This window comes from Oreochromis aureus, linkage group 19 (genome assembly GCF_013358895.1).
Source record: "Oreochromis aureus strain Israel breed Guangdong linkage group 19, ZZ_aureus, whole genome shotgun sequence".
Classification (NCBI taxonomy): domain Eukaryota; kingdom Metazoa; phylum Chordata; class Actinopteri; order Cichliformes; family Cichlidae; genus Oreochromis; species Oreochromis aureus.
The window spans coordinates 20,584,641-20,612,137 of record NC_052960.1 but is presented as its reverse complement, the minus strand read 5'-3'; the positions used below and the strand labels follow the sequence as shown (position 1 = coordinate 20,612,137).

Here is a 27,497-nt window from a genome sequence, read left to right as displayed (position 1 = left end):
TTTCATGTTCACAATTACCACTAATAATAAAATTAATTGAGATTTAGATTCGGAATAAGTACCCGGAAACGTTACAAAGGTGGCTGCCAAGTGCCAAGCCTTGCTCGTAGAGGCACGTCACTGCGCATAATTCTCTTGCTCTACAGCTACTCTTTGTTTGGACGCAGTCTACCTTACTGTCCACACGCGACAGGATTGCTATATGTAGATTGGTTAGAGGGAAAAATAGGCGGAACACTAACGCCTGAAATCGCCAATCACAATCATGGTACGATTAACTGGAGCCATTTTTAAGCGCTCTTATTGGTTAACCCCACGAGCCAAGATTGAAAGACTCGCCATACTCGGTTGGCTTCAGTCCCACTTTTTCTAGCGCTAGTATACCCCTGTTTTGTCGGGAATATGATAGTTTGACAGGCGCAGTCAGGTAAATACATGAAGTACTCGTGATATTTTAAAGTATAATAGGCTAGCTAATTGTAGAAACCTGCTTAATCCAGGGTTAGCTTGTTATGTCATATGAGTTATTGATGTATTGCCAGCTAATGTCTTATGTTAGACAGATAGAAATGCATCTATTCATCCGTCCAATGCTAATGTTATATAACCGGGGTTTGTACTGACCTGTAGTTCGGAGTGGTGTGTCCTGCAATGAACCGGCAGAGTTTTCCTCTCTGACAGGTGCTTCTTCCACACAGAAGAGATGAGTCGCTTTCTGAACGTCCTGCGGAGCTGGCTGGTGATGGTGTCCGTCATCGCGATGGGAAACACCGTGCAGAGTTTCAGAGATCACAGTTTTCTGTCCGAAAAGCTCTACACAGGCATGCCAGAGTTTGGTGAGAAAACTGGAGTTTGTTTTCTGACAGAAGTGGAATGTGCAACCTGACAACCCTAAAAGTAACGCGATTATTAGTTTGTGACTCTAGTATTAGTAGAAGTTAGGCAAACACCACACGCTTCGAATACCAAGCAACACTTTATGTTAAAATGCACGTGATGATCATTGACTAATTGCCTATTAGCCTGCATATCACTGGCGTGCAGAGTCTATATAGAGCACGTATAAATGTCTTATTAAGCATAATCAGAATATACAAGGTCATTTCTCCCAAATAGGATCCAAACCATTAGTAGTAGTTATTAGCAAGACTTCACTTTAGATTGGAAAATATATACTTAGTTTGAAAGCATTCATTTATAATAATTATCAGCCCTTGTAGCCTTTGTAGTATTGTGTTGCCTTTTATAAGCTGCTGTTAGCTGCTGTTATTCTCATTGATCTGGACTGCAACAATAATTCTAATCCTGTGCAATCACAATATTGAATTTCTTTTCTTACTTTGTATTAAAAACATGAATAAAACATAGTAATTTAGGGCATTAAAATGTTGTTGTTTTTTATAATCTTCACCATAGTAAGTAGTATTGCAGAAAACTTCTGTAATGCGGCACACTTCCAGAGAAATGCAGTTACAGGTGGCATAACAAACCAGACACTGCTCTACGTTTACTGGACACTTTATTAGGTATACCTGTTCAACTGCTATCTCACCACCCAAACATGTGGCAACAACTCAGTACAATATGTCGACCCTCGAAGCAGCAAAAGACCGCAGCAGGTGCCACTACTGTCAGCTAAGAACAGGAAACTGAGGTTACAAGGGATCAGCTAAAATGGACAACTGAAGATCAGAAAAATGTTTGGTGGTCTCATGAGTCTCATTTTCTACTATGACATTCAAATGATAGGGTCAGAATTTGTTGTAAAACAACATCAAAGTATAAATCCATCCAAAATCCAATTTTTCAGGCTTGTGGTGATGGTGTAATGAAAATAGCACTAACTGAATTTTTCAGGCTTGTGGTGATGGTGTAATGTTGCTTCTGGCTGGATATGTTCAAATCATTTTCAAGCATGGGGACACTGAGCTCAAAGCCCTGTAGTTAGTCAATCCAATAAAACAACTGAGAATTAAGGCAGTTCTGAACACATAACAAGGTCCAACCTGGTGCAAGCATGGTGTAACTAATAAAGTGTCTGGTTAGTGTATGGGATCTTAGAATTAGATAATAAATCAATGTCCTCAGCTTGACCAGCTCAAAAGGTAAAAAAAAAAAAAAAAATGAAAAGAGCTCCAATAAACCCTCTTGCATTGTTCTCAACTAACTTATAATGGATGTTCTCTATCATGATATATTGTATCTGAATTTATTTAATTTCTCAGTAAATGGTCTCCAAGCTCGAACCTTTGGTATTTGGACGCTGCTGTCGTCGATCATTCGCTGTGCCTGCGCCATTGATATCCAGAATAGAACGTAAGGCATCGTGTTGTTTCCTGCACTATAAAAACTAATTTCTGGTCGAAGTCTATGGGTTATGTTTTTACACTGTGTCACTCTGGCTCCCGCAGGCTCTATCACATCACCTTATGGACGTTTGTCCTGGCATTGGGCCACTTCCTATCTGAGGCTTTTATCTACAAAACTGCGCCGCTGACTATCGGAGTCATGGCCCCGCTCATTGTGGCAAGTGAGTAGAGAATAATAGTGATAAAAACCTCTGTTTGACTCCCCATCAGGACGACGAAGTTAAATCACACCACACTGGAATAATCAGTTAAAAGTACATCACTGTGTTTTTGCAGGTTTTTCCATCATAGGAATGCTCATTGGATTCCAGTGTTTTTCAGAAACACAGGAGGAAGTTGGAGCGCGACAGAAAAAGCGTAACTGAGTCCCAGCAATCTGGAGTTTCCTGTTGTTGAACTGAATCCACCTTCACCAGCCTCTTGTGAACTGGTCCTCGTGTGCTGCTTGTTGCCTTGAAGAACAGGATATGCTGATGTAAATTCACTTTCTACTGTGACACTATTTACATTTACAGAGATCAGCCATAACATTAAAACCCCTCACAGGTCAAATAAATACTGTTATCTTGTGAAACTCCAATATTCTGCCGGGAAACACCGGGACCTGGAATTCCTGGTCCACGACTGCAGTTGATGATGTGCTGAAACACAGGAAGAAGCTAGTAGTCCCTAATCCAAATGAGCCTTTGTAGGATGTGCCCCAGCAAGGCTGATCTTTGGGGACAACCACTGCTGTCGTGCTCCCAAACGGCACATCCTCAGAGACCCTGCCTTCACGAGGAATCAGAGCTGTTTTGGCGGCACAAGAGGAACACAGCAGATTAGGCAGGTGGTTTTAATGTTGTGACTGATTGGTGCATATCTTAAAATACAGTGGTCAATGTGTGCTGCTTTATAATTTGTAATGATTTCATATTTAAAAGAGCAATATCTGGAGTTTTGTGTTGTCTTAACAGCACAGATAGTTTATTCTTTCTCGGTCTCGGTGTGGTGCTGCTGAATGACCACTATACACATTTTCTCTTCACCATGATTGTTTTATTGCACCAGAGCAGAGAAAGTACAGTTTTCTAGTCTTTCAATCAAAGAAAGCCCAGATGTACCAAAGATCTCGGAAGGCTACGCAGTAGAAAACCACGCACCTCATTAGAAAAATCATACAGCAGAGGTTGGTTTGATGTTTGTTGTGTGCTGTGAAAGATTTGTACACCCTGGGAATGCACAAATAACTTTGTATAAAACTTAATTTTTAAAAAATATCTTGATTTTTGATGTTTGTTATTAATGTAATAAGTGTGGCAATTGTATTTTGAAGTCTTGTAATCCTTTGTTTGAAGTGTCTTTCAAGGTGTAATTGTGTTTTTGCACGATTTGTGCTAAAGACTGAAATCCCTGTTTTGCTCTGTTCTCATATTTGGGTTAAAGAAAGCATAAATCTCCTGATTTAAACATGGCTACATTGTGGGGAAATAGAAAAATACATAGACACATTTAGCTAGGGCTTATTTATCTATAAATATATAGATTTGTTCTTAATTTAGTTTCTGTTTTTGGTACAGTGTTCAAAATCCCATAGTGTGTATTGCAGTTTCATTTTTTCCACTTTAAAGTGCCTAAGAATAACTAGAACCTCTCACAGACACATAAAAGTCCTAATGAAATACCAACATTTCGAGACAACTTCCCAAAAATACCTGAAGTAAAACTTTGTACAAATACTAGTTACACAGCATAAAATACAAACAGGCAACAAAATGAAGGAAAACACTAAAACCACTGAGCCCTTGACCCTGGGCTCTAACAGACTGTGGAAGGCATTTGATTGGCACTGTTTAGGTCCACTCAGGATCGGTGCACAACTGTGCAAAGTGGTCCTCAGATAAGGCCACATCTGTTGGACACTTGGGACACTCAATGACTATGAAAATAAGATGTGTTAAGCCTTTAAAGTCACCAGAATTTAACCACATTGAACATAAAGAGGAGATTTTGGCCATGTCATGTTTGCTTGCCACTACAATTATTCACACAAAATTAGGTAATATTTTCCACAAGAACTATGCTGCATTACACCGACTCTGGCATATGCTGGCCCAACACCTAAGACATATTTCTGATGGATTTTCCTTCGATTTGTCGCCTGTTTGTATAATTCTACAGTACCAAAAGTAAAAAGTACACATAAAAAGTGTGCAAAGTGACAAGGGCAGTAGATCTGATTAGTCTCAATCTCCCATTGTGTTGTTCTTATTTTCCGCTGTGCTGACATCCTTTACGTTCCAGACGTTCTCGCCTGTTGTGTCTTTTTGAAGAGGTCAGTCACAGTAAACTGGGGCCAATATTGACACCCCCCCAAAGCGAACTCAGATGCACGGCATCAATTGTATTGAGAATCAGAAGTATTCACAAGTAATACTGTTGTCCTGAACGGCAGGCGACAGATACGAAAGCCTCGATTAGGCAAAAGGTGACTTGGCTGCCTGACAGGTAAACACGTCGCAGTCCTTAATCTGCATTGAACACACATATTCTAAACACAGAACATTAACACGAGACACCTTCATCAATGTAAAGACGGAATTAGATTACACACAATATTGGTCCCATATTTGAAAACTTTAAATATTGCCAGTCGAACGCATAAAACACTACATTAACACCGGTCAGAAGAAAAACTAGGAAAGTAATTCAGTTAGATTGAAGGTTGGAGTCACTAAAGTGGCAGATACATTGCACTTAACAAGACATGTAAAATGCCATCATTTCATGATGTAAAAACCTTGAAAGTGCATTCCCCCATGGTGGTTTGGGATGTAATACCAGTGTGGATTTCTGCATCACAGAGTCCAAACAGAACTCCATAAAGCAACACTGTTCTCTGTGATTTAGCCTTCATGTACTTACAGTTCACAGTTTTCAGCTCCTCAGTCGTTTGTGCATGATTGTGCGTGTCGATGTGTCAGTTTTTGTTGTTTTTTTTAATGTGTCTTATTTGTTTTTAATCTGTACACGGTGATATTCTGATATCTTGGACAGAGAAATATCTGTCTTCCTCACAACCTCCCCTCTTTCAAGACTTCAGGTGGAGAGATTCCTCTTTCCAGATCAGCAGTAATTGTCTGCAAAGGACAGACATGAGTGATAAGACAAGTGGAAGCAGAGTTCCACATCAATATTACATCAGCAACAAACATCTCTTCACATTCAGTACACCTCATCATGTTTCTTTTCACAATGAGCTTCAGATGAGTTGAAATCACCAGATAAACGTTTAACTCCACAATAACACAGAATCTGTTTGTGCGATTTAAAGGGCTGATTGTGCAGTCGAGTACAATACGCTGCAGTTCAACCCGTTACACCTTCAAGTAAATGCAAACATGATCATGTACATAATCATTAAACCCCTATTTTTGCAAACTCAAACACACAGTGGTTTGTATCACTTCGTTTCACTGTAGTGTGCCCTACCTTGGCAGGTGTGTGTTTTGGTGTTTGTGAGCTTGTGGGTTTATGTCAAGACTGCCGTTGCCAGGGGCTGCCGCACGACGTGGCCCCGTAGTCCTGCACCGATGACAGGGAGCCTGCAGGCTGGAATGATAGCTTTGGGGTCACACCTCTGAGGGGCCCTAAGGGGTCCCCCTCATCTTCCACCATCTCTTTCATAACACACCACCAGTGCATCCAGAAACACCTGCACACCCAGCTATACCACCTGCTAGTCAGGCTTCCACAGCCTTTGATCAGGAAACTGCATGTATCATTAGTTCTGCTTTATTAATTATTTAGTTACATCTCTTGTTCTTTTTCCTTTTCTTTTTTTTAAATCTACTGCACTATTATCACTTTGATTCCACTGGTGTGCAGGATTACTGGTGTTTAAGCTGCGTTTGTAGTGTTAAAACTGGAATATCACAAGGACAAAAAGGCCAAAGAAAGAAAGCAAGAGGTCCTGAGCCTGACCTAGAGCAAGGTGACAGGTGAGCATGAACATCTCCGAAGTTACAAAAGTCACCTCATATTTAGTTTTAATAGTGGGTATTAATACAAGTTTTCTTTTAGCTGAAAATATTTATTTGACAGCTCTCAACTGCACCCGTTGTAAGCATTAAACCAAAGCAACGCTTTTTAAAGCAAAGAATAAGGAAACATGTTTTTAATGAGAGCGAGCCAGAGAGCTGTTAGATGAAGCATAGCTGAGAGAAAACGACATTTTTAGCAGCTTGCGGAGAAAGCTGCCACCAGTGCAGCGGGACAACCGCCTGCATTCGCTTTGCATCCAAGCCTGCCGCAGCAGACTGCAATGTGAGTGACTGCAGAGAAGCCGCCAGCAGAAAACCACTCAGAGTGCATTCAATCCAGAGCCAGGGTGGGCTCTAACACACATCCCACCTCTGACTTCATGTAACACACGCAGTCGTACTTACACTCACTGTCTGCACCTCAACCTGTTGGTTGGCCTTCTGCCGTCGGAGGTCGGATTTGATAAATCCTGCAATAATAATAATATTATGAAACACATTAAATTACTGATGCTTGATTTTGTGGAAAATAAAGTTAAAATTGAAATAGAACAGCATACTGGTGTGGAAGTTTTAAAATCGCTACTCCCATGTTTTCTTCTTGTATTTTATATAACGTGTTTTCTTCAAAACTAGTTTTCTGGGTCAGCATGCAGAATATCCTTTGGTGCTCAGAGATTATTGAATCAAAGATATCCTCCTTCCTGTGACAACTCAGAGAGGATGGAGGAAGGATATCTAAATGCAGCTTTGATATGCACTGTTTCAATGGATAAAGCTAAAAGCACTATTGGTTTAACAGTACTTCACACTTATTCTCAGCTTAGTGGGATATGTGGACAAACCTATGACTGTTTAGCACTGTTTCAACATCTTTGTGTTTTGCCTCTGTGCAGACAGACTGATAGGTGCACAGGTAAGATATTGCAAAAAGCATACTTTTACTTACACATGCTTATCAGCTTCTGTAACTCAATTTGAAGAGTAGATGGACAATACAGAAGATCATAAAAAGGACAGTTGTGGTAAAAAGAAAGTACGCCTGCCATTAAGGTTTTACATATCAGAACATAATAAAAAGGTCTTAAGGAAAAAAGACCTATTTTTCAAATAAGTTCAGTGCATTTTGAGGCATTTCCAACAAGCCAAAACCTCCGACTGCAGATGTCTGTAACATGTGGTTTCTGATTGTTTTTTCTGCTCTTAGCTCTGTATGATGTCAGTTCCTTACCTTTGTCATACAGAGCACATGACCAGAAAAAAGCTGACTTACAAAGAAGGGACTCTGCATAGGCTGCACCAAGGCTTACAACGAGGCATATGCATTATTTTTAGCTGTGAATCATGCAAAGCTACTCTAGTAGAGATCCACAATAAAAAATGTATTTTTGGTCCTCTTTAACTACAACTTTAATATAGTGTGAAAAGTAATTTAGCCACTAGGAGGCAGCATTTGCCTATGAAAGAGTCGAGTCCTCGTTCAAGTCCAAGTTTTACACAAAATGGTTTCACATAAGTTGGTCTGGAGTATCACTCGCAGGCATGGGAAGGAAAACTGCCCAAATCTACAGAGATGAGGTTAACATCTCACCTGTCAGCACTGTTCCTATTAGCAGAAAGATGCACAAGAATATGTTTCCGGCTAAAGTTCCCCATTTATCCATGATCTTTCCCTGAGCTATGGTGAAAATGATTCCAAAGATCTGAAATGAGAGTGAGAAGCTCTTTAAAGGCCCAAACAACATGACATGTTATGATATGTTATTTGTTTGTTCTCTGACTCTGCGGTCATACGTGCTGAACGTTACTGACCTGAGCTGAACAGTTAAGCAGTCCGGACGAGGTCCCCTCCGATTCTGGGTAGGTGAGCTCTACTGCATACTCGAAACCCAGAGGCAGGTATCCTGTCATAAAGAAACTGGAGAAAGACAGAAAATGAAGGTAAACTAAAATATAAAAACAAAGTGTCTGATCTGTGCAGCGTAGCATTTTGTGACTAAAGTATTTTTAACTGTCCAAAAACTGCAGAAAAAAATGCTCCACAAGTGTAAAAGTAGGCCAAGTGTATATTGAGGTTTAATACGTCCTCTCTCGGTGAAAAGCAGACAAAGGAATTGCTATGGAAACCAGATATGGGCATAATCAGCTTACCATAAATAGCAATTATTGACAAAGCCTGTGGAGTGTGGAGCATTAACTTTCGCTCAAAAAAGCAGCATTCCTGCTACAAAGAAACTGAACAACACAGAGCTTCATCAGTTTTGAGCAGGACTTTAAATGTGACCGACATGATTCATCATTACCCCGAGGTTAAAACTAGTGTCAACGCTATGCCAACCCACATGTGCCAATAAAGCTTCTGTTTAGCTAACCAGTTTTCAAAACACTTTCAATAAATGGATTTCCAGCTCCACAGAAACCCTTTAGCTGGCAGCCCCTCAGCATTTTTCACTTTGCTGACGCTTGCCGAAATGTTTTCTTTAAATAAATGAAAGTATGAGAAACATCTGTTTTTTCTCCATCATATTTACATGGCAGAATATAAGAGATCATTCACAGCTTTGTTACCTGTTGGCTGATAGAGCCTACTGTGGTGTTTATGGCCATGGTGGTCCATATTCTTTAATGGTTACCTACCCTAAAACTCCAGCTGTAACGAACACCACCCACAGGTGACCCAAGTTGAGGGTGAAGGCGTAGACCAGCATCCCAATTAGAGAAAGGATATACACAGCCAAGGTGGTCTGTCTGTGGAGACAGGAGAATAACATCAGCAATAAAGTTTAAGACATTAAGCCATGTATTATAGCAAATGTTATGACGGGTGCAATAAGGAGTAACGCAAGCGATAAAAAGTAACTATAAAGATGCTCAACCTTCCGAATAAAAAAAAAATTAATGGCATTTTGTGTCACCAACGACTTGTCACAACAACGCCAATCTGCAAAAACAAATTCACTCTGTTGAAGCTGCTTCTTGTACAACCACGCGTAAAACAAGCGGCAAAACATTTTTGTTAATATAGCGTAGTCCTCTGGCTCACTCTTATGTGAGGACAGTGTGAGAGTCAGGATCCACATTATAAATCTGGGCTTAACTGCTCTGACAGATAACCATCCTAATGGCATGTGAGGAATCTGTGGACTGAGGATCTTCCTCTAATCATAAACATTTTTACGCCACATTAATGAAGGCAGTTTATCAACACTAAATCACTAACTTGCAGAATAAAGTAAGTGGTCATTTTGTAGAAAGAAGTAATTTATGATTAGTGTTTTTCCAACAAATGCAGTGGCAAAAGGCTTGAGAAGCTACTTAGAAGTACCAGTAAAGTACAGCCTGCCAGTTCAGATAAGCAGTGAGCAACACCACACAGAAAACTCGGCTATGCTGCATCCTAATACGCGCCTCTTTTAATCAAATGGTCTAATTCACTTGGACATCTCTTTGTGAATGGATGAGTGACTTAAAGGACATTCATGCAAGGAGTGGATGTTTTAAAGCACAGCTAACATTGCAGAGAAGAAGTGAGAATGCTGATCCTGAGGACTGAAAATTACATAGAAGCATTTCCTTTCAGAGGAGCATCTTTTTACATGTGCACATGAAGCTCCATCAGAATCTGACTGTAGGAAACAATGACATTAGTTTATTGGATGCCATGGTTTACCACTCCTTTCAGCTAATGGCAGGAATCTTAAACTACATGGGCTCACCACAATCGGACAATAGAAGACTATAAAAGCGTTGCCTGGACTCTCAATTTCTGCTGTGACATTCGGATAGTAGGGTCAAAAGTTAAAATAAATAACATGAAATCATGGATTCATCTTGCCTTGTAGGTTCAAGCTGTTGATGGTGCAATGGTGTGGAGTTCAATTTATACTCAGCCTTTTATGATCACAGTGTAGCCATCTTCTGACGGACATGGTGTATAGTGCATATTTAGGATTTGACTCAAATGTAGGTTCTTGTTAGAAAACATAGCTCTGTGTTTGATTTTAGTACACATTATTGAAAAACGGGGTTAAAAGAAATACATTACTTGTAGGTTTTGGTCTTGTCCAGCCATACGCCACATATGAGGGAGCCCGCCATGCCAGCAATGACAATGGTCAGACCAATTCTCCCAGCATTCACCTCTTCACCCTGAAAGAGAAAATGTTGGCATTTGCACCTGTGAAGTCACAATATGCAGTCAGTTCCTAGAAGCACTGAGCCGTAACAATCATACGCCTGTTATCTGTGTCAGGACCATATCTTTGGATGCTTTATAGCTCAGTGTTAAATGCGGTCAAACAGTGTCTACCTGCTGGGCCTATTCAATCTGAGCATAAGCCACAAGGAAGACTAGAGAAGGTAAGGCAGAAAATATAAAGTCGACAAACACGACATAAAAACAGAATCGGTTTGGAATGCACCTTTTAAAAAAAAAGAGGCTATAATAGGGACTTACAGGATAGTGTTCAATGATCATCCGGTTCAACAGTGTGGAAATAGCATAGAAGCAGCCAACGTTCAAGCCTGTAGACCACAAACAGAAAACAGTTTATTGTGAGACAATCTGCACAGAAAGGTGGTCTCATCTGGGGACCAGATGGGACCTGATGCTTCTAACTAAAAACTCTTGAGAACCTCACGCAATATCTCTGTATCAGCCCTGAGATAGTGCTTGACTAATAATATTTAAATAGTCCTATAAATCCGTGCCTCTAGGTGCCAAGCAACAAGAGACATTATAATCAGATTATTAGGGCATGTTTAGGGAGTATACTCCCCTACTCAAAAACTTTCTCCTTTTTTGAAAGCTTTAAACTGAAACATGAACATTTCTGTTTCCCAGCAGCTTATCATGTTAGCATTCTAATTGACTACATGTGAATCAATAAATGTGTGTGTATGGGTATTAGTAAAACAACTGCCTTGTGAAACTCAGCAGAGGATTCTTGTTATAATTACTGAAGGTAGACAATTGCCAAAAACTAAAGATGGAGGAGAGGAAATGGATTTTAAAAGGATTAGAAAGAAAGCAAGAAGTCTATAGTCTGAGAAACAGCTGCTAACACAATCAAACAGCCCTTTAACATGAACAAGTTTGGTCTGTCTTTCCTATGTTGTCACTAATTAGTGACCTTTGAGCCAAAAAATGCTATCACAAAAAACAATCAGGTCAATCCTTCACAAACTCAATTAGTTTTAATGACATGCTCATATATGTGCTCAGAGGCCGATAAGGACTGTGAATGAGAGTTACATAGACCATAATGCACAGTATCCTTAACTCTTATGGGGGTAAAAGTTTAGTCCTAGAAAGGGTGGGGCTGACTGCTACCAGTTTGCATGTTTAGTATGGGTAAGAGGGAGGAACCCACCATAGCTGATCACCAGGAGCATGAAGGGCTTGTTGCGCAGCAGACTAAAGATGGAGGCTGTGTAGGAGTACTCGTCGGGCTGCATGTTCCTGGCCTGTGCCTGGGCCTGGCTGGGTGGGATCTCAGGTTTCTCCTGAAACACTGAAAAGCAAACACAAACAAACGCAGCATTTCTGGAGGTTACTTTGTTTTTTAAGATCTAAGATTTAGCAGGACAGCGGTCGGAAAAACACCGAACAGGGGCAAAGAGCAAAGTTTAGTGTGATGCTGAAGTAAGAGCGAAAGCGGACTCCAAACACAAGTAAACATGCTTCTAAAGATAAGATATCAGTCTCCAAAGCAGGTTTTAACACACATACAGCAGCTCTGAACGTCTTTAGACATTGTCCAACAGAGTTACATGTCAGAATTTGGAATAATCTTTAACCTGCCAGCTCTCCAGTACAAAGTCCATGTGATGCTCGACTGAGCCTTTCTAAGAAAATGCAGGTAAGTGTCTAACACAGCGAGTGACATCTGACGTGCCCCCTGGACACTGCCTCCATCAAGTCAGCCACCAAATTTAAGCAGTAAAAAAAAATTTGACATAATATATAAGTATATATATATATATATATATATATATATATATATATATATATATATATATATATATATATATATATATATATATATATATATATATATATATATATGTATGTACACATATGTATATATAATATCAAATATCAAATACAAAAGTGGCTAAAAAAGTGACTTTTCTCCTGTTAGCATAAGTCGTAGATTAATAAGTTTTATTGAATAGCAGGTTGACATTTTCTGTATTTCTTTTATTTATAGATTCCGTAACACTTTCTGTATTGTTATTCTATTTAATCTTTCCCTATTGAGTTTAGTGAGTTACCAAACATGATGCTTATTCCTGACTTCCTGACAGCATAAATATACATTATGTGTAGTTAGAATTGGCAGTGCACGCTTCACATGTGATTACATTTTTTTTTAAATAAGTAAAACATGCTTGATGGGAGAAGCAGATATATCTGTGCAGTATGTAAAGTGAAATACAGATTTTCTTTGTACGAGACACCACAATGAGTAAAAACTGGAATCACCAACCTTTGACCTCAAACACAGTCACAGGTGATTGCGTCCCAAGGATTTGCTTTGAGTTATTTAGTCAGCATATCCAAGTAATCAAGGGACTGGTTCTCCACCATGTTTCTCTGACTTTCTCTGACTTTTAGACCTTGGTGGAGGTGAAAAGAGGATTTAACAGAGCTGGGGGTGGAGTGGGGGTGATTTTATAAAACTCTGCTATGACTCCCTGAGCCCTTGCCTGTATTTCACATCATGTCAAAACTCATCTCATCAAAATGTGGACAATTACAGCAATTACCGCAGCTGCTCATCTGGTGGAGTTGAAGGGATGTTGAGTTTTTCGCTAGAAAGCACATCTCGGGCAGGCTCAGCTTCCCAGCGGAGTTAGCTGAGGAGCAGGCATCTCTATGAAAAGCTCTGCCATACACAAGTCTGGATGTTCATATCGAACACTTTGCTGCAAAGATGATTTCAAAGACTCTTTTGTGTTCTCATTTAAAACAGCAGTGTAATTCTTCTAGTGGACGAAGGAGTCAATGTGAGGTAACACTGGAAACTACAAACTGTCAAGATGATGCTTTGCTTAATATATTTTCACACCAATAGCGGTGGGCGCTGAGTGACACTTAAGGTGACTTGCAGTGGGCGATTGCTGCATGAGTGAGTAAAGAGCTCTGACAAGAACTCTAACCCATTGGCTCTTTTACACAAATGTGAGGCTCAATCTAGACTCGGATCCATGCGTCTCCAAGGCCAGAAAGGGCGGTACAACATCACATCAAATAATGGCTGGAAGCTGCAAACAGTGGCGTCAGTGTCTACAGGAGACCAATGCATAAAATTCACTGATGATTCTGTGACGCGGCACACAGAATTATTTTCTTTTCCTGATTTTCTTCCCCTGAAAATTCCCAAGGTTCTTCTACACAACATTTAGGTTTCAAACAGAAATAGTCAAAATGGTTCTACAAAGGCTCCAAGCCGTAACTGACGTGTATGAACACTCATCGTCCCTTTAAACACTTACCGATGACCACAAGGACAAAGATGGCGGTGGCCACGCCTGCGCTAATGTAGAACATGATACTGATATGATGTGCCAGCTCGTCCATGTCATCCACGTTAGGCACGAGGATGGGTGGAACCAGGAACCCAATGGCAATACCCAACTGTAAGCGAGAGACACATAATTAAGAAAATGACCCCATTGACTGAGGTGACGCCTGCGCACACACACACACACTCGCACACACACATACGTCCAAATTTTAAAAAAGCTATAACACCAAACACGTCATTGAACACATAAAGAAGCAGAAAAGAAAAGGTGAGTTAAAGCTTTGGGAAAAGGGTAAAGTTTGCACTTTTATATGATGCCCTGTAAAAACCAAGAAACACCCCAAAAACATAAATAAAAAATGAAATAAGTAATTGATGCAGAAAATGTCAATGCCTGTTTGGCATATGACTGACTGCTGCAATCAGTGTGAGTGATGGTACACCTCTTATTATAAAACATCAAATATATGCTTATTTGCCATATGTAGCAAAATAAATAGCATGACCCGTCTGTAGTCTTTTGTTTAACAGAGACAGGTTACACAGTAAGTCACCATTCTTTTGTAAACTGCCTGACATGAAGATTACATGTCACTAAATGTAACTTTTAAAACCCCAGCCAACCTCAGTGAAAAGCAACACTTCTAGTGGATCTTGGGTAAATGGGAAAGGAGTGGGGGTAAACGTTCCAAATTTGAATACCACAGCAGCAGTGCCAACATCCTCGGCTTCCTACGGTCACAAGAACATTCCAGAAGGGACACCGGCCGCGGTCCCTCCACTCTAGGGGAAAGGTGAGAGGAGGAAAGGTGACGAGACACGTTCCCGACTGTGAGGAACAAACCTGTGAAGTGTTTGACGAGTGGAAACAGAAATATGCATGAGCCCTTCAGTCGTCCGAGAATGTTACACCCACTGTTACACTTGTTGCCTTCTACAGCCTTCAGACAGATTAGAAACTTTGCTATAATGCTTACCTTGTTGCCAGTGTACTAGAAAAAGCTCTAGAAAACATTCACAACAGACACAGTCACACATTTGAACCAAACTAAAGACTTTGTATAACCTCGTCAAAACTATCCAAAAAGGCTTATTATTCATTGGCTCCACATTACAGTGACCTCGCTTGAAGTTACTTCTGTTTGATCTTCAAAGCGTCACAGGCTTTTATGAAACCCTTACCTAATTCTTTGCTAATGTGAACTGTTTCTAAATGTCCAAGGTATTACATAAAACGACTTCAGCCTGAAAACTTGGAAGCATCCAGTTTTAGGGGCCGCAGCCAAAGCAATTAAGCCATGGTGAGCAAGTAAACATCGACAGCAGTGTGTCCTTTTCATCTTCATCGGCAGGGAGCGGGTTTAAAGCACAAAACAAGAACATTCATGACAAGCGCCGGTGTTTGGTGTTTGGTCTAATGATGGTGGGAGAGGACACGGTTCAGCTTTGGAGGTTAAAGGGCACCACAGCGAGCTCAGAGCCGTCAATAACATGAGAAAAGTGTTAGAGACTGTGGAGAGATCACAAAGCACTGATATGTAGCCAAGTACACCACGTGTGCTCTGTTCATTCACTCTTTACTTTAGATATGACTTAAAATTGCATAAAACTATCACTCTCTATGTTTTGTGGGTAAATTTAAGGTACATTAGATTTCATTTGATGCATGCTGACATTTCCTGTGACCTTTTTTGGAATTTCCAGATGATCTTGTCTGTCTAATGCTGTTCTCAGGATTTTTAGAGGGAAAGCAAAAGCAGTGACACACACCCGCCCCACCCGCCCCTACCTTGCCATGCAAACAGCATTCTTAGTGCAATCTCACTGTACAGTTAATTTACCCAAGGTGAGGAAACTTGCACAGAAGCAAGCAGCTCAAGCGGTGGAAGTCACCCGCCATCCGCAGTAATTTCCCCCTGGCTAAAAAGAACAAACCAAACACACATACAGACACAGAGGAAGTCACTTTGACCACTTAGACAATACCGCTATCCCTTTTTTTTACTGGAAAGAGCTATACTCTGTTCACTTCTCTCCCTCTACCCTCCTCACAGTTTGGAAGTCTCTGTCAGACAATGGTTCCCTATCACATATTTTCTTCTAGTTTCTATCAGCAGATTTAAGAATGAAGAATTTATTAATTCAAATTTTGATACTGCTAATCCAAGTAATGTTTAAACAATAAAAATACTCAGTGAGGAGAGAAAGCTTAATGTAAACTATGCCCTTCTAATTCCCATATACTGCTTGCCTGGTATGTGAAGTACTTTAATAGAACTGAAATGGTTCAGCATCCAGCATGCTAACATGTACTGCATGCTGGATTCATCGTTTCTTTAAGATCCTTTACTCTGAAGGGATTACTAGCTATTAGTTTTCACTAGTGGCAAAGAAGGTGACTGGCTTTGTTAAACCTGCGGACTCTGGAAGAAGGTTGGAAAGAAGAATGCACAGGAGCAGAGACACGCAATCACAAATCAAGATAGCTTGACCTAACAGAAACATGCTATTTTTTTAATATACTGCACAAAGAGTTAAAGATGACAGAGCTCTCATTCACTCTCGCCCACTTTAAAGAAGAAAAGTGAATAACACCATACACACATTTTTTTTTAACCCAGCGGGTAAACAAAGACACACCTGGTTTCCCAGAACCCCAATGGAACAGGCGGTGGACACTTCCTGCTGCCCGAACCACAGAGATGCAAGTCTGGAAGGGATGCCCAGGATATAAACCGTGGCCACCGAGCACATGAACTGTCCAAAGAAGGTCAAAGCAAACATGCTGGGGTCCGCCGAGCCCGTCTTGATCCAGGCCCCGATGCAGTTGTAGGCGGACCCCACCACCGCAACATCTCTGATGCCCCGATTGTCGAGGAGCCACGTGACGGGTAGGATGAGAGGGATGTAGGTGAGAAAGTAGATCATGGAGAGCCAGTCAATGGCCAGGGTGCCGATGCTGTAGAAGCGCATGAAGATGTTGCTGATGATGCCGTACTGCAGCCACATGAAGGCGTTGCTCATGGAGTAGGCACTAAAGATGAAGAGCATCACCCAACGCCGTTTGTACAGCCTGGTCTCCATGAGCGGAAAGAGACGCGCGGTGTCGATGGCTGATGGCTCCAAGGTGTCATCACCATCTCCCAGAGGCAGGCAGTACGCGTATTCTCGCAAGCTGTTTCTCTCTTTCCCTGTTGGGGTGCAATCATTGACCCTGGCCTTGTCGAGGCTGTCTGCCCACTCGTGAGAAACTTCATCCTCAGAATTCATGTCGCTCCCAGTGAAAGTCTTCCCTCTTCCTTCAGGCTTCTGTGACTCTCAACAGCTGAAGGGAAGAGCAAACAATTCTTCTTGTGTGTGCACTCTCTTAACACCATGGCAGCTTACCTGACTAGGCCCTCCCACCCAGCAGGAACTTCCTAAATGCTGATCATAACCAAGCTCGCCCGCTGATCCTAAACTGGAGATTACTTCCTATTACTGCTGGCTGATTTACCAGAGGTGAATCTGGGGTGCAGTTTAAATATAATGAGCAGTATGTGAGTAGACTCTGATTTCAGTCAACAATTACATACCCAGCTGCAAATGTCGGGGTTCGGCCTTCTTCTCTGGTGGTTTTAACACCAAGGATGCATTTTACTTTTCATTTAAAACTCCTACTTCCATGTGAGATCGCATAAAAGCATAGCATGTAAATGTAAGGACGAACTACAAGAGCAACTTGGTTTTATTGCTAAGTATAGGCACATGACACTCACACATACATAAATGTGTCAGACGAGTTAAAGTTCATTGAGAGGAATGCTGAGTGTGCACAGCTGCCATGCTGCGACACAGAGGGGAAGTCTCCCTGAGCACTCAAACATGAAGTGACGGTAACAAACTGCTTGTAGACCAGTTATTAAGGTTGAGTGTTTCTGGTTCCTAAATTGGATTTACCAATGTGCAGTCACTTTGTATTATGTCATCTGTCTCTGGCATTACAATACTGGCAGACCTGAAGATGGTCAGTTTACACAGTGCAGTCAGGAGGGATTAGCACAGTGGCACATTTATGTTGTGTTAAGTCACATGCCAGTGCACTGCTGGTATGTGATTCAGCTTTAATTTGAAGATGTTTATATCCACATCTCATTGAGCACGGGCTACTATTATTTTTTCTGTTTCTTTATAAACAGAAAATTTGAAAAATCAAGCATAACAATAATAATTATATTTTATCAATAAAAAATCATTTCAATTAAAGAGCTTGTGCATACTGGTGGATTAACCATTACAGAAGGATAGCAGAGCAAGCAAGCTTCCAAACTGTAGCCTGTATAGAGATAAAATTAAATGCTTACATTAGATTTGCTGATACCTTGAGGGCTTTTCAGCTGTATATTATTATTAAAGCAACAGCTATTAATTAATTATTAGTTACTCAGTTATTTTAGTTTGCACATGAACTGAAAGCATGGGTGCATGAGCCATAGACTTAACAAGTATGTTATGATAAAAGATGTTGAAGATAAGATAAGATAAGATAAGATAAGATAAGATAAGATAAGATAAGATAAGGAGACCTTTGTTTATCCCAGCAGAAATTCTTTTGGGTTGGCTTCTTAGATAAGGTGAAGTGTATCTTAAATGTGTAGTTAGCCGAGATGGTAAGTCAAATTTTCAGGTATCTGTACTTTAGTTGACTATGTATTTTTGTGACAACTTTTTACTTTTATTCCCTACATTTTTACACAAGTATCTGTACTTTCTGCTCCATACATTTACAAAACAGGCTCGTTGCTTTACTGCTTTAACGCTTCTGAGGGAAGATATTATTGCACTGCAATGTGCACCTTCAAATATCAACTAATTTGAGGATTAATGGAGGAAACAGTTACACACAATAGAAATTACTGTGAACCATAATCATTTTTTGCCCACGCTTGAGACACTTCGACTTGAGACTCTTAGGGAACCCCCACCTGCCGAATGCCACTTTAATTTTAAGCCAAGTGTCTCATATTTCATAGATTAGTTTTTCATGAGTTTTCTTCTGACTGTACTCACGTGGATGCATGACAAGGTGATGCTAATGACCTTCCAATGTGTGCAATGAGTCCTTGAATCTATATAAGCGTTATATAAAAATTACTGCTCTTTGTCTTTGTCAACAATAGAGAACAAAAACGACAGATCAAAGCCAGCGATCATATTATTTTTAAGTTCTCCTTTATGGGCATATTATGGGGCGCCGTTTGTAAACTGAAACATGCCGAAATTAACGGCAACATTTTCCCACATTTAGCTCTAAATCTTACAAAAACATGTTTTTTCGAGTCATTTTTTACAACATTTAGTAAAATATTTGCCCCATACTCCTTCACGTCATAAGGTGGTGTTACTGACAAAAATGTCAGTAACACCAGAGTAGCTCAATCAGCCGTGATTAGTTCTGATCATATTAGTCTTATTTTCAATATAAGGCATAATATACTGTTTGCTAAGCAAATCAAACACTAATACTTGCATTAATCAAAGTAATCAAATATTAAAATGTACTATATTAATAAAAAGCGTTGCTGAACGGAATGTAATTCGTAAGAACAAAGTAATAACAATACAGTAGTGAAATCCAGTCGTCACACTGATGGATGCTCTGTGTTAATGAGTAATATAGTCAACATCCAGCTCTAAACCTGGCTTTTCTTACAGTGCGTCTTTAAACACGCTGGAAATTTCCAGGCTCTATCTACACCACCTCTGTGTGAAATCCACGGAAGGATCGAAGGGAAGTAAAGAACAGTCAAAAACTCATTCATAATATTGAAATTACAACCACAAACGCGCGTCACCGAGGCTGCCGACAAGCGTCTTTAGGGAAACACTGTCATGTGAAATGGTAAACTGACAACGTCTGAATGAAAGACGAAACAGTAGTTGCGGAACAACCAGGTTTGCTTTGTTGGCAGTGCTTTCGTCTTATTTTCACACAATCAGAGCAATAAAACTTTTAAACACTATGATAAGCCGATCGTAAAATAATTTCAGGGATATCCTGCTCCATATCGGAAAGATTTTTTTTATTATTTTATTTTTTGTGGCATTTATGGATCACGATAAGACTTTATACTTCCTGAAAGAATATGGTGCGTTATCAGCTGTGTAAAAATAGATATACGAAAACATTCAGTTTATTTAATGTAAGTTTTGCACATTAAAGTGTAAACAAATCACTTAACAACAAAACTGTGAGATTACGATACCTGGGGAAGACGGCATGGAAGTAAATACACTGACCCAGCAAAAGATGGCGACAGCGGTCACGTCATTTCCCCTCATTCAAAACCAGCCCGGTCTCTCAGCAAATAGAATAGAATAGAATAGAATGCCTTTATTGTCACTATACAGTTGTACAATGAGATACAGAGCATCTCCTACTCAGTGCAAACATGCTGGGGGGGGGGGTACAGTACCTTTCTAAACCTGACACATTTTTTAATTGGCTAAATCTAACAAAGTAGTTTTTACGTCCAAAACCTAACCCGATACTTGAAAATGCTAAAACTAAATATCAAAGTAATATATTTTCACTTAATACATTAAAAATGAACACAAATGCACTCTTTTTAATGGCCACTAGGGGACGTTACCTGTTCCGGTCAGACTTCCGGTCACGTAGAATCCTATGGGGAAATGGCTCTCTAACACTTTCTTGATGACTTTATGGGTTCCGCTGCTCATTTTAGGTCATACTGAATAAAACGGTTCTCCTACTCTCTGATAGCAGAGCGCGCTTACTGGCTAACAACGTACAATTGACCGGTTGTTAAAAAGTTTAAAATATGAAAAATAATGTTCAGACATATGCACAAAAATGGAAAATTTACAAGTGGTCACTATTTAATGAAGGACTGTTAGACTGGTTGTCAAAAGCACAACTTGTAATTAAACATTTTGACCAAATCTCAATAAATAAATTAAGAAATCTCTGTATGTATGTCTGTGTGTTTGTTTCCTTTTACTGTTTAGATTAGCCAAAATTAAACTTAAGTAAGAATTGAGGTTATTACTGGATCCCCAAAAAGAGCAGTTTCAATTTTAAGTGTTTTGGGTGGGTTCATCTCCCCTGCTGTGCAGGGTGTAACTAAAGGGGGAACTGGGGTTTGTTGCCTGATTGGATACTTATTTTCTTTTTGAATATCTGTGATTGAGGTCAGGGGTTAAAGTGGGCCAGAACAATATACAAATGCATTTTGGCTGTTCTATTTAATGGCCAATTACAATTACTAGATAGGCAGGTTAAGGCATATTACTGTGGAATAAGTTCATTTTTCATGTGTTATAGCTTAGCATTGCTTCCAATGACGGCATGGAGATACTTGCTCAATAGGAAAATAATGACATCCCATTATAACCTCAGCACATCCCTTTTTCTTCTCATGTCTGTGACGTGTTAATGGTACAGATGTAGATAAAGTTGTGGTACTTTCAGTATCTGTGTAACACTACAGAAGGGGCATGAAAGTGAGTAATGGTTTTGAAGTAGGTAATTTCAAATGCAACATTTATAAAATTTCAGTAAAAAGCACCAAAAACACCAACTGTTTCTGTGCAGTTAATCACTCAATGTAGCTAAAGGTACACCTGCTGCATTTCTCAGGAAGAGGGAAAAAAACCAATATGTGACACTGACTGATGGATGCAAGAAAAGACGACAAAAGAGGAAGATAAGAGATTTTCAGAGTTAAGGAATGCTCAGGAAGTGATATTTTGGGAGATGGAAATTCAATTCTTACTTGTAAAGTCCTAATTCATTTTAGAGTGTTTAATTCAGTATTAACATTATGTATATATTTGAGGTATACATAATCTGTTTTTGAATTAAGGTCATTATAATTTACTAAAAGTTCATTTAAAAAAACTAAATATGCAAAAACATTTTACTTAACTAAAATAAAATGAAAAAACTGAAATTATTTTGTGAACTTGGAAAATGAACTAAAATAAAATAAAAAATATAGAAGAAATATCCTCAGTTTTAGTATTTGTTAGTTAGGTAAATGTTTTATTACAACTTTCCTGATGTAGCATTGATGCATGTGTTTTATTGGGACTTTGGATGTCTACAACACTGGGAGTCATCTCCTTTCAACAATATCTGTGTTTTTTTAATGTAATCCCTTTACTGACTTTTACTGGCATATGCCCCCCGTACAGAAATAACTACAAAAAAACAAACAAAAACAAAACAGAAAAACCAACACTGAAACTAATGCAAACTAATATTAATCATTAAAAAAACAAACCTAAACTGAAATGAGGAAGTCCACTCTGGAAACTAAACTGAAACAAAAGTCAAAGTGAAATAAAAATAAAAACTAATGTCCCGCTCCAGTTCGCATACAGAGCTAACAGATCAACTGAAGACACCATTGTTACAACACTCCACACCACCATCTTTCACCTGGAACAACAGGGGCGTTATGCTAGGCAGCTCTTTTTTTTAACTTTAGCTCTGCTTTTAATATGATACTCCCGGACAGACTAATAGTAAAAATGCTGGATATCGGACTTCCTCCTACCACCTGCCACTGGATCAGAGACTTTCTCTCGGACCGTGAAGAGTTAGAGATAGTTAGAGTAGGGCCTCATCTTTCCCCAGCCCTCAGCCTTAACACTGGCTCCCCACAAGGCTGTGTACTACGTTCCCTACTGTACACTCTGTACACACATGACTGTGTCAGTACCCACCCAGTCAACACAGTCATTAAGTTCGCAGATGACACCACCGTGGTGGGGCTCATCTCTAGTCGAGACGAAACGGCGTACAGAGCTGAGGTTCAGAGGCTGTCAGACTGGTGTGCAGACAACAACCTGGACCTCAATACCACCAAGACAAAAGAGCTGGTAGTCGACTTCGGAAGGAGGAAGTCTGAGCTGCAGCCTGTCAGCATCAACAGGGAGTGCACATAGACACAGATCTCCAATGGAGCTCAAACACCTTGGTGGTTTTAAAGAAGGCCCAACAGCATCTCCGCTTTCTGAGAACCCTCAGAAAAATGGACCTGAAGAAGGAGATGCTGATCATCTTCTACCATTGCTCCATTGAAAGCAACTGCATCTGTCTATGGTTCTCCAGCTGCACCATGGCACACAAAAAGGCACTTTAGAGGGTCATTAATATTGCCCAAAAAATCATTGGACATCCTCTTCCCTCCCTGAAGAACCTGTACAGCATTCGCTGTCTCAAGAGGGCACACAGAATCCTACGGGATTGCACCCACCCAGGACACCGGGTGTGTAAGCTGCTGCCGTCAGGCGGGAGATTCAGGCTGCTGAAGTCGTGGACAAACAGACTCAAGGATAGCTTTTACAACAGGGCAATAGCCCTAATCAATGCTAACAGTTGACCTGATTGGCTACCTCCCTGGACTTTTTGGGGGGGCAATAACAATAATAATAATAATAATGATGATAACAATGTGCAATAAAAACATACACTCATTCTTTTTATTCATACAGTCATTGTTTTTATTTCTTTTTATTTATTAAGTTAAGTCACTGTGTTGTCTTGTTTTTGTTGTGTTGTGTTGTTTTGTGTTGTGTTGTGTTGTGTTGTGCGTAGTGCCGAGTGGGACAGTTTCCAATTTCGTTGTACTATTGTACTAGACTGTGGAATGACAATAAAGAGTTATCTCTTATCTCGTTACCTCTAATTGGAAACCTGACTTTACAGTTGCCCCACCTGGCAACTCTCACGCTCGGGGGGATTTAAAAAAAAAAAAATTTATTTCCTCCTAAGACTCAGTGATTCATCCTTGTCCTCTGAGGGGACCATAATCTCTACGTTAAGTACAATTAATGCAATATATATGAATCCTACTGTCAAGAGGACAACCGGGGCTTTCTAGTGATGCAACATTTAAGGGAGCATGCCTAACAGACAACATGGACTTTTCCAAATGTTGGGCATTGCAGCTTCCACATTTTACAGCAACAAGGAAGGTTGAGGGGTCTTTTTTTTTGCAGATATTGTTTCTATTGCTATAAATTAAATCCTTTTTTCAATATCAGATCATTAACTTCTATTTAGTACCTTTTTTTGAAATCTACAGTAATTTTAGCCATCTTAAAACAAAAATTTTATTCTTTTTGGACAGCACGACTTACCAACATCTGTTTCCAATGCCTATATTTCGGACACTACAGGGCTCAGTTAGTACATTAGATATTAAAGTTCATGACAATAGAATTAGAAAAAGTATGGCTTTTTTGTAAAGGTTACCAGGAGAAAGCCTCTACTCTCTTAATAGAACACTGCAGCACAGGTTACGTTTGTAAAGTTGCATTTGAACAAACCACAAAATTACTGGAATAATATCTTTTGGACAGACAAGCCAAAATTGGAGATATTTGACTGTGATGCACAGTGAAAACCAAAAATAACATCAGCACAAACACCTCATAGCATCTGTCAAGCGCAGTGGTGGCAGGTTGGTGATTCGGACTTGTTTTGCTGGCACAGGACTTTGCACTTGCAGTCAATGAGTCAACTATGAACCACTCTCTATGCTAAAGTATGCAAACGTGAGACCATTTGTCTGACTGAAAGCTTGGCCAAAACTGAGTTATAAAACAAGACAATCATCCCAAAATGAGCACAGCAGGAAATTCACAACAAAACAGCAGAAAAACTAAAGAATCAAGGTGTTGCAATGACCCGGTTAAAGTCCAGACCTCAGTCTTATCGTGGGACCTTGAGAGACATGTGCAGAAATGAATGTCCTCAAACCCCAATGAACTGAAGCAATGCTGTAAAAAAAGAATGGGACAAAATTCCTGCAGAGTGATACAAGACTGATAAAATCCAATAGCAAGTGATGACATCAACCTAACACTGCTAAAGGTGGTTCTAAAAACGATTTTGACAAGGCTGCATTGAGTGCAGTGAAAAGTTTCGTTTTTGTATGACTTTACTATATTTTAGAAGTTTAGAATTCTTTTTCATATTATACACTTCAGAACTGATCTTTTTTCTTCAAAAATCCCTCAAACTACACTGTAAAAATCTACTTAAACATTGGTGGGTCTGTGTTAATGTCACACATGAAAACACTATCCTGTATATCAGTAAGTAAACTAGTTTTCTGTGGCTTGCAAAGATTCTGGGTACAGGACTTGTAATAAGTGACTTTTAAGGATGTGAAGTGATCCTCTGGTGGTGCAAAGTAAACAAGAATAACATTCAGTGGAAATGTAGCCACAGAGCAGACAGATCATCTTATAAGGACTGGTTAAACATCCTGTGTGCGTCTCATTTCATGTTTGCAAACACATGTAGGGTAGACTGGCTGTTTGCTTTAGCATCTGTAACTCAATTAATTTTTGCACTACAGTTTTCAGACTTTTACATAAAATACCGACATTTGTTTCCTATAAATGGCACTTATTCAAAGCCCTGCAAGAATGCCACAGACCTCGTGTGTTAACATTAAATACATCGCATTTCTTTGTTATAACCCATAAACAGCTAGTTCTCTCCCATCATGCCTTGGGACATGTGCTGCTGTTTAGATGCTCTTGTTTTATTGTTTATGGTTACGTTCATTTTAGCTGTTCTCTTAGCTGTTGTGTTTATACTGCGGTACAAAGTCACTGTGACAGTTATTGTTTTATGGAGTTCGGTTATGCTGTTATTGACACTCGAAGCACAGTGTAGCGCAAGCAGGTGATTAATAAAGAGCTCCCTCTACTAGCTTGGGGTCAAACAGCAAGCTCAATCTCTGTGTGGTGCTTTCTTGTTAAAAATCCTCTGCTTGCGACTACCTAACCCTGACCCTGAAATCAGGAACGGCACAGGGTAGACACTGAAGTGACCACATGACTCCTATCTCATCTCTGATTGGTCGGATTGGCGACGCTACAGCTCTCTTAATTTTACAAATATACCTAGTCCCCCCAGTTTACCAATTGAGGACAATAGCCAACACCCAAAGAGAAATAACCACTGCAATGGCAATGCATTGATATTGACCGTACAGCTTAAATATAAATGGTGTAGTGGGTGTATCCATCACTCACACTGTTTTTTCAAGCAATCAAAAACAAATTCCTCCTTCAGTTTTTTTCAGATCAGATTTAGTCAGGGCCGGGCTGCCTGGTGGACACAGAAGTGTACCAGGTCGCACAGAGGGACCCCCCAAAACCCACAGTTCACTGCATGCGGAAGGTGAAGAAAACACACACATTTATCACAGATGCAGGCAAGAGGCACAAATTAATGCCCCCCCCCAACAAACAAACGAACAAACAAACAAAAACAAAAAACAAATGGTTAATGGTTAATTGCACCAAGAAAAAAACATAGCCAATGAAGCAGAATGTCATTATCGGCGTATTTCTATCATTATTTGCATTAAACAAATTGTTTAATGCAACAAGCTTTATCAAAACATCTAACTTTATACAGCCTAATATTTGCATTTGATTAAATCCATAACTTATTCTTCTGTAAAGTTGGAGGGATAAGATTGAGTCAGCTGGGCCCAAATGGAAATTGCTTCCACTTTAAGATGTTAATCGAGCCATTCTACTCCAGGCTTATAATGTCTATAAAGGTACTAGATATTAGACAATATTTTTCATGGGTTTTACGCAACAAACAGGATGCTGAGGTCTGTTTAACCGACTCCCTGCGTCAACTCACCTGGTTGCCAAAAACTCCAATGGAGCACGCGGTGGAAACCTCATTCGCTCCGAACCACACCGACGCCAGGCGGGAGGGCATCCCGAGGATGAAAACCTGGGCAAAGGAACTCATAAACTGTCCGAGCATGGTCACCCAGAATAGGCTGGGTTTGGCACTGGCCACCTTTATCCACGTCCCGGCGCAGTTGAGCGCATTCGCAATCAGCGCTGTGACCCGCAGTCCCTTAATATCCAGGAGCCAGGTGACTGGGAAGATGAAGGGGATGTAGGTGAGCATGTAGACCATAGACAGCCAGTCCACGGCGAAGGCTTCCACGTTGTAGAACTTCATGATTATGTTGCTGATGATCGCGTATTGGATCCATTGGTAAGCGTTGACCAGAGAGTAAGAGCTGAACAGGAACACTATCAGCCATCGCCTCATGTATAGACGCGTAGTGACCCCCGAGCCGTTCTCCCTGTTTATGATCCCGCTGTGTTCAATGGGGTCCACGGCAGCTGGACCTATTACTCCCATGTGTGGACCATTCTCCATCGTATCCGGAGCGCACCTGTCCCCCATTATCTGCTCCAGAAATGAACTGAACTGAAGTGAAGCACAGTCACCACTACACTAACCTACTTAAGATTTCCTTTAAAAAAGAAACAAAAAAAGAAAAAAAACGAAAATAGGAGGGAAAAAAAGTATCACTTTCGTTCCACGTGACGCTGCCAAAAACTATTCAGCTGTCTGACTTCCTCTTTGCCTCGAACCCCTTTAGACTGATCAGCCTTTAATTGAGATGTCTAACCGGCTCCTGAGTATATACACTTCAGCTTTCTGAGAAATTCCCTTTGAAGAATGTGTTGACACCGACTTTTACTCCACCCAGCTGTTGAGATAA

At 40.1% G+C, this 27,497-nt stretch overlaps 2 protein-coding genes across 8 annotated transcripts; one reads left to right on the top strand and one right to left on the bottom strand.

Moving 5' to 3' along the window:
• The first annotated feature begins 297 nt into the window (after positions 1 to 297).
• Positions 298 to 3,763, top strand: erg28 (ergosterol biosynthesis 28 homolog). 2 transcript variants are annotated; one of them, XM_031730967.2, is made up of 5 exons: positions 298 to 427; positions 682 to 836; positions 2,226 to 2,316; positions 2,412 to 2,530; positions 2,646 to 3,763. In XM_031730967.2, exons 2-5 carry the CDS (start codon positions 704 to 706, stop codon positions 2,732 to 2,734), a joined length of 432 nt encoding a protein of 143 aa, XP_031586827.1. In that variant the 5' UTR covers positions 298 to 427; positions 682 to 703; the 3' UTR covers positions 2,735 to 3,763. The 2 variants fall into 2 exon arrangements, with proteins under 2 accessions (XP_031586827.1, XP_031586828.1); XM_031730968.2 differs by having other exon boundaries at positions 371 to 427; positions 699 to 836.
• flvcr2a (FLVCR heme transporter 2a) lies at positions 3,386 to 27,497 on the bottom strand. 6 transcript variants are annotated; one of them, XM_039603194.1, is made up of 11 exons: positions 20,169 to 20,194; positions 16,564 to 17,248; positions 13,892 to 14,033; positions 11,764 to 11,904; positions 10,848 to 10,915; positions 10,437 to 10,540; positions 9,029 to 9,139; positions 8,204 to 8,309; positions 7,983 to 8,094; positions 6,797 to 6,861; positions 3,386 to 5,960 (listed from the first exon to the last, which is right to left on the bottom strand). In XM_039603194.1, the coding sequence occupies exons 2-11, from the start codon at positions 17,191 to 17,193 to the stop codon at positions 5,886 to 5,888; spliced, it is 1,554 nt and encodes a 517-aa protein (XP_039459128.1). In that variant the 5' UTR covers positions 17,194 to 17,248; positions 20,169 to 20,194; the 3' UTR covers positions 3,386 to 5,885. The 6 variants fall into 6 exon arrangements, with proteins under 6 accessions (XP_039459128.1, XP_031586825.2, XP_039459129.1 ...); XM_031730965.2 differs by having other exon boundaries at positions 3,386 to 5,488; positions 5,841 to 5,960; positions 16,564 to 20,187; XM_039603195.1 differs by having other exon boundaries at positions 17,499 to 20,187.